Here is a 7,820-nt window from a genome sequence, read left to right on the forward strand (position 1 = left end):
AGACAATATTGGTGTACACCGATGTATGTAAGTGTGGATTTCTTAAAAGCTTTTCAACTACAGAGTATAATACAAATTAAACGAGATAGATACAGGGTTATATATACATATATAGTATATAAATGTTCAGGATGACGAAAAAAGTTTAAATCCAGTTAACTGGTTGTCTGTCCGTCCGTCCGTCCATCCGTGCAAGCTGTAACTTGAGTAAAAATTGAGATATCTTGTTGATACTTGGTACGTAGGTTCCTTAGAACATAAAAAATTCGAGTTCGTAAATGGGCGTAATCGGTCTACTGCCACGCCCACAAACCGCCATTAACCGAAAACACATCAAGTGACATAACTAAGCACTAAGTAAAGATAAATTGTAATTTGGCACAGGAGACTGCAGTAGCAAAGGCCACCTGTGTGTAAAAATTTTGAAAAAGTGGGCATGGCCACCCGATCTAATAGGTTTAATGTACATACATATCTCCTAAACCATTAAAGCTTCAGAAACCAAATTTGCTAAGCACGAATATTATAAGAGCTTCTACCGACAGTGTGAAAATGGATGAAATCGGGGGATAACCCCGCTCACTGCCCATATAACGGTACTGTTCGAAACTACTAAAAGCGCATCATATCCATAACTAATTGCGCTAGAATCATTAAATTTTACTCCCGAGATGGGATGAGAGAGCTTTATGAGAGCCGGTGTGTAAATTGGACAATGGGCTTGGCACCGCCCACTTTTTGGTGAAATCCCATATCTTGGGACCCGACGGACCGATTTTGACAAAATTTAGTACGTGACATTATTTTTATATTCTTATGCCACAATAGCAAAATAGGCGAAATCGGACAACAACCACAGCTACTTTCCTTATAAAACAACTTTAAATTCCAATTCATTCGTTCAGTTTTCAGCACACAAATCAAGAAGCAACTAATATAAAGGAATATAACTTTGCATGAATAATATCTTTAGTGTGTACCACCTTAAGACACTGTGTGATATATGTATATAACTGAAATTAAGGGATAATCCTTCTCTTATAATGGTATGTCTGTAGGTCAAAAATGGGTTGAATCGGACCAATACTTCCCTTGGCTCCCATATACTTATCATAAAGATTTTCGAACTGCGGGGTGACTTTGTACCACATAGATTATATCGACCAATATGTGAGTTAGCTCAATGAAAAACAGAGAGCATGTTTTCTCATAACAGGTCTAAAATAAATAAAATTGAACGAAAACTTGACTTAGACCCTGTATAACTAATCTTCAAGGTTTTCGAACATCCGGTTGACTTTACACTATAAGATTGGTTTTTTAGTATGTGGAATTGAGAAAAATAGATAAAATCTGGCCGATACTACCCTAACTGCCTTATACTACATACAAGTATAATGGTTTTCGTTTTTCTAACAAACCTTATGTGTCTATCAGTGTATGAGTTATACGAGTATGTACAAATATATAGTATATGCATACATAAAGTTGTCCTCTGGTTGATGTTTTACACCATAAAGTATTTACTTGGCTTTAATTCTTGCAAGTTACAAGTTACAAATCTTCGGTTGCATCCGAACTTATCCCTTCCTTATTTGTTAATAGATGACTTAAAGGAGGAGCCTACTTTAAAAGCTTCAAAAAGTGGATTTTTTTTTTAAATCTTTTTTAAAATTATCTAAGAATATGTCCCCAAAGTTATAGATGGGAATTCGAAATATTTTCGAAGCTAGAAGGGAAATAGTGACCGAGCGTCTAGCAGATATACAGCGCTTGGGCAGAAAGCGAACACTTTGACGCGCGATTTCTCGGTTCTTCATTTTTACGATTTTTCTTAATTTTCGGGCAGAATAGAAAAAAAACTAAACGTCGTATGGAATTGGGGAACATTTATTATCTTTGGCATTAAATTATCTTCTATTTATACTAAAAAAACTAAGAAAGGTCATGTTTGAATATATTTTTAAACAACATGAAGAAAAATTTTTTTGATCAAAAACACTTTTTTCCAATTAAAAAAAAAAATTGTTAAATTTTACACTTTTTTGGAGTTTTCTTAGTTTAACTAGAAGATAAATTATTAAAAAATATGAACCTCTTTGAATTGTTTGTTTCCGATAGAAATCGCGACCTGCATCCTGCCTGCAGTCCGACAAATGCACATGTGAGATGCTTCCTAAAGGCAGAATATCAAAGATTTCGTATCAAAAAATTTGTGAATGATGTCTAAATATATAACTATAAACCCCATAAATCTCGCTTTAATCAATTATTTCTTACCCTCCCAAAAAAATTCTCAAAAAATCGAATTTTTGAAACCTCTAAAGCAGTGCGTTGTGCTATGTGGCGCTATAAAGATAAGATTTCGTACAATCAAAATTTTAAACAGTTTTGTGATTGATTGATCAAGCATTGGTTGAGCACTATTCAAAGATGAATACCAGCAAAGAAAGACCGCGCCAAGTGACTAAAAGTAGGAGGCAATCATGCGCAAGTTGTGTTTCGTCGATTATGTTCTGAAAAACTTTATGTCAAATATGCAAAACGCTCGATAAGAAGAATGGTTGAAAATATCGATAAAATAATGGAAATCGTGGAGTCCGACTGGGTCGATGTACATCATGGCTCGAATTGTCATCTGTGAATTTCTGCTGAATTGTAACAAAATCGATCCATTTCTGAAATGGATGGTTACTTGTGATGAAAGATGAGTCACTTACAGCAATGTCTAGCGAAAACGGTGTTCGTGAATGGCGGTACGCCGGCGCCAAGCTAGGGTTGACGACCAAGAAACGTTTTCAATTTTAAATCATGTACTATGTGCCGCTACCCTACGGCAAACTCTTAATACAATTGAAGCTCTAGGAGTTTGTTTGGAATGTTGCATCCATTTTATATTTTGGATCTGACACCAAGTGATTGCTACCTGTTCCTCACTACGTCGAATAATTTTGTTTGGGGAAAATTCGCCTCAAGAGAAACTTGTAAAAATCGATTACCCGGTTTTTGTCAATATGAACGAGGGTTTTATGAGAGAGACGTTACGAATTTACCATCAAATTGGCAACAAGTTCTCGACAACTAGAGAGTGTAAGCAACCATTCTTAAGCTCGTAGACTTAACAGTAACAAGATCTTGATTCTATTCAAAGCCTGAAGGCAGAATCTACATTCTAAATTGAGTGCTTTTAGAGATTTGAGCGCCAACAAGCAATAAGTGGAACTTATGGGTCAAATAGGAGGACTAAATAAAGAAATCAAGTACGTAAAAGTAAGAGAGTTGGAAATACATATCTCGTCAGAAGACCTAACAGATGTAAAGCCCTTACTACGCAGTCCATGACATGTGAAATGGAAACCTCGTCGTAAAATTTACAAATATAATAGTTGGTTCGATTTTTTGAAAGATTGGATGTGCACAACATAATTTTGTAGGTGGCTTAGTTTAATTTAGCGTTACTAAAATCACTGTTCTAATTATACCCTAAGAAAAATTATAATAATATTATTATTTTGCGTCGCTTCGTCGATAGTTCCAAAAGGACATTTTTCGATGCAGAAATACAACTTCTTAGATGATCACATAAAACACCAGAAGTTAACGAAAATTCTGATCAAACATACCATACACAATATGTATTTGTGGATATAGGTAAAATAAAAATTTTGCTTCTTGAGCTGTCTCAATACTCGTTTATGTCATGTGACTGGAAGTTACGCAAGATTCGCGAAAACAAAAAAAATAACAAAGCACGGGTTTGGAGACCGACCAAAATTTATAATGAGTTATGTTTACAAAAGCCCTATTTTAGTCTAGGAACTGATATCGAAGTTTTCAGAATGCGCAGCATCATCACCTACCTTGAGACCCAGCATTCATTATTCGATAATATTCGCCCAATAGACCACGTCCACCAAGCAGTGAATAAAATATAGCAACCGGAGTTGAGAGTATACACGAAGACCGTGGAAAAGCGATACGGCGTAGTTCGCAGCAACCCGGACTAACGTATGGAATGATTTGGCGCATTTTACTTCGAGATCTTAAATTAAAAGCATACAAAATACAGCTTGTGCAAGAACTGAAGCCGTTTGATCTTCCCAAGCGATATTACTTCGCTCTATGGGCTCTTGAAAAGTTCCAAGAAGATCCCACATTTCCCAGCCAAATTTCCTCAGCGATAAGGCCTATTTCTGGCTCAATGGGTATGTAAACAAGCAAAATTGCCACATTTGGGTCGAAGAGCAAACTGAAGAGATTCAATAACTGTCATTTTATCTAGAAAAAAACAATGGTTTGGTGTAATTTTGTGGGCCGGTGGATTCATCGGTCCATATTAGGTAAAAATTTACGCCTTTGAGAATGTAACAATCCATGACGACCGTTATCGCGCCATGATAACCAACTATTTGATGTTTGAAATTTAAGCTCGTGATCTTGGCGACATTTCTTTTCAACAAAACGGCGCCACTTTACACACATCGCATAAATCAATGAACCCTTCGGTGAGCAGATAATTTCACGTTTTGGCCCGATTTATTGGCCACCTAGATCGTGCGATCACACTGTTGTACTTTTTTCTGTGCGGATATATAAAGTCTGAAGTCTATACGGACAACCGAGTTTCGATTCAGGTCTTGGAGCAATGAGTCATCGAAAATAGGAATGAATGGATGGAACATCTGAGATGCAGTTCCGACAGCTTCTTGGTGAGAAAAGGACGTGTGCAACATTTCAGATCCTTATCTCAAAAACTGAGGCACTACTTCACATATGTAAAGACAAACGGACGTTAGACGGACATGGCTAAATCGACTCAGTTCATCTTGCTGATCATTTTTATATATGTATGTATATATTAACTTCGTGGCAAACTTAATACTCGTATACCTTGTTCAGGTTATAAATAGCTTAACAAACAACCAGGCTTCTAACTACTACTCGTCTAAATATCCCATATATCTAACATATTTTCAATGAAAAGTATCCCGTTACTCACCTCAGAATCTCATTTTCATTCTTCAAATCGGCCACCTGCTCCCGCAGCTTATTCGATTGATCTGTATGCCGCAACTTGTGCTGTTTGAACTGGAATTGTTGCATGGCCAGCATTTGCTCCATTTTCTTCATTTTCAATAAATATTCACGTTGCTGAGCCTCATAGAATGTCTTCAGACGCTTTGTCTCCTGCTCCCAGAAGTTCTCTTTGTCCTAAAAACACACAAAAATACAAAGAAAAAACACCTTTTAGTTAGCATCAATTGCGCTGTAAATTCGGTGTGTGTATATGTGTGTGTAAATTGAAACCTTTTGTACTCGGAATATTACTTTCTCATTGTGCTCCATTGTTTGGCGTAAATAGGAGAGTTCCGAATCGCGATCCTTAAGCGCCGCTTCCAAGTCTGATATGCCCGAGTCGGACGGTGAAGGCGTCATATCGCACTGTTCGCTCAGCAGATACTTGCCACTGCCATTGCCGGCGCTGCCACTCGAGTTGCCACTGCCGCTGCCGGCTGTGCTGCCCACGCCAATGAAACCGAAGTTGCTTGTGCCGCCGAGCATAGCGCTTTGCTGCAGACCATTGCTGTTGTTGCTGGCGTTGTTGTGTGCGCTGCTGCCCGTCGATTTGCTGTGAATGCCATTAAAATGAGTTAAGTGCATATAAAAGTTTCTATTAGCGCTTTAGCGCTTTAGCGATTTCTATTTCAATTTAATTTCCTTGGCTTACATTGTGCTACTTTGACTATTCGCGTCCGAATCCGGTGTATGCCGAATCGATTCCATGCTATCGTTGATTTTCAACGATCTGGAACCACGACGGCGCGCCATGAGACTGTTGCAATAATTATTGCTTGAATAAGCGCCAACGGCCATGCCTCCACCGAACACACCACCGCCAGCACCGACACCAGCACCGCTGCCACCGCCGGCGCTGCCATGCCGCAAATCAGACGTGCCTGCAAAGTAGCGAAGTGAAAGAAGAAGACAAAGCTTTTAAAATCGCTGCCACATAAATAACAAGCTATAAGTCTAAGCTTAAGTTTAATTGTAAGTTTACATGTAAGCATGTAATCATTAATAAAGTATTGCAATAATTGTTTCGAAATGTGTGGCGCTTTAGCTGAATTTTTGTGTCGGTTATGGAGTTTCGAAACATTGGTGGTAGTAATTAAAAATGCTTCCTTATACACCCCGCACATTTTCCAAAGCAATATCTTAGGTGCAATGTTGTTAATATAAACGAAGATATCCGAGTATACTGCTGTGGACAAAAAATAGTAAGACTTTTTAATTTAAACTACGCGAGAAAACACATTCGTCAAAATGTGATCTGACTGTCAGTGAGATCTGTGCCAAATGTTACATCAAAATAATCATCAGTGTTTAGTAGTATACACTTGTCTTTCTGAAGTACACAAATCGCATTTGGCGATTTTTACGATGAACTAAGTTATTCAAGAAGGAAGTTCCATTAAATTTGGTGTGCGAAATCAAATTTCTGGTCGCGAGCAAGTGTTTTTGATTGGTAAAAGCTATTCAAAGAGGGTCGAGAACGCGTTGACGAACCACGTCCAGGCCGTTCATTAACATCAACTTATGATCAACATGGCAATAAAATAAAGGAACTGGTGGCTGAGAATCGTCGATTAACAGTCAGAAGTCTTACTGGCATCGTTGGAATATCGGAGGGATTCGGTGGAAACCAGTTTGAAAGATTATTTGGGCCTAGGAAAAGTGAAAGCATTCGTTCCAAAATCACTCAATTTCTTCGAAAAAGAGCGTCGCGTTAACGTCTATGAAACAATGCTCACCGAGTACCAGAATGTCATGAAACGTATTATTACTGGCGCAGAGCCTTGAATTTATACTTACGATCCGGAAACAGGCGATCAATTGGTCGAATGTCGTGGAAAAGGTGAGCGGAAGCCGTCAAAAATCCAAGTTTTGTTGACAGTTTTCTTCGATTATCGACCAGCAAAATTGTCAATAAGGAATACTATTTGAGTGTCATGCGTCGTTTGCGTGAATCTATTCGTAAAAACGGCCGGAATTATGGGGGGATTGTACCCAAGGTTGAAAACTCTTCCCAAAGAAATTTTCCACACAAGAACTCTAGTTTAATTGATCAGTTTGTTCAAGCTTTTATAAAAGTCAATCACTAATAAGATGTTAAGGAGTTCGAGGCTAGCTAGGTTGAGTGCGCCGTCTTTAAACTCTTTTTTTTTGAAACTGTGTTTTTGAAGTCGGTTGGAGAGATTACTCGAGAACTACTTCATTCATCTTCATTAAATTTAGTCTTTGAGATACAATTCTTAAAAAATTGGACGAAGGATAATTTTTCAATTACAACTAATTAATAATGGCATCGCAATAGCCGAGTTTAAAAATTTTTTTTCCAAAAATTTCAGAATTTCTTTGTTAATAGTGTATTTGTAACAATAGAAAATTCTAATAAAATATTTCATATTTTATATGAGAAAAAAATCGTTGAAAAAAGGTTGTTTTTCATCCAAAGAAACCCATATATCCCCTTAAAGGGATTGCTTAATTCCTTACAGGTCATCAACAAATTCCATAAATTGATATTTGATGATCGTTAAATGACGGAAACATCTGATAAGTTAATGAGATCAAAGGAACCACTTGGACATCTCGTTTATATATGTATTGTCTTTTGTCTCAATATGTGATAATGGCTGAAAGATGGCACCATTAATTCATTTCGTAGTCCATTCCATGGTTATCCGAGTGGATTGCATGAAAAAATGATTGGGAAACGTGCAATTCAACATGCACATCAGTTAACCGTATTATAAATC

General features: G+C 37.4%; 3 protein-coding genes across 4 annotated transcripts in view; 1 reads left to right on the top strand and 2 right to left on the bottom strand.

The window, feature by feature from the left end:
* LOC120773521 overlaps positions 1-6,068 on the bottom strand; it is a 16,236-nt gene extending 10,168 nt beyond the window's left edge. The window contains exons 1-4 of the mRNA XM_040102478.1: positions 6,059-6,068; positions 5,729-5,957; positions 5,329-5,629; positions 5,000-5,211 (exon numbers count right to left, since the gene is read on the bottom strand). Of these exons, the coding sequence (XP_039958412.1) occupies positions 5,000-5,211; positions 5,329-5,629; positions 5,729-5,957; positions 6,059-6,068 (752 nt within the window). The remainder of the gene's footprint in view (positions 1-4,999; positions 5,212-5,328; positions 5,630-5,728; positions 5,958-6,058) is intronic.
* Positions 1-7,820, bottom strand: part of LOC120773963 (SH3 and F-BAR domain-containing protein DDB_G0274695-like) — a 165,217-nt gene that overhangs the window by 26,636 nt on the left and 130,761 nt on the right. The window lies entirely within an intron of this gene.
* Positions 6,805-7,820, top strand: part of LOC120773533 — a 14,718-nt gene continuing 13,702 nt past the window's right edge. Inside the window, 1 exon segment of the mRNA XM_040102489.1 lies at positions 6,805-6,835. Within this exon segment, the coding sequence (XP_039958423.1) occupies positions 6,805-6,835 (31 nt within the window).

The sequence above is a fragment of the Bactrocera tryoni genome, chromosome 4, assembly GCF_016617805.1.
Source record: "Bactrocera tryoni isolate S06 chromosome 4, CSIRO_BtryS06_freeze2, whole genome shotgun sequence".
NCBI classification, from domain to species: Eukaryota; Metazoa; Arthropoda; class Insecta; order Diptera; family Tephritidae; genus Bactrocera; species Bactrocera tryoni.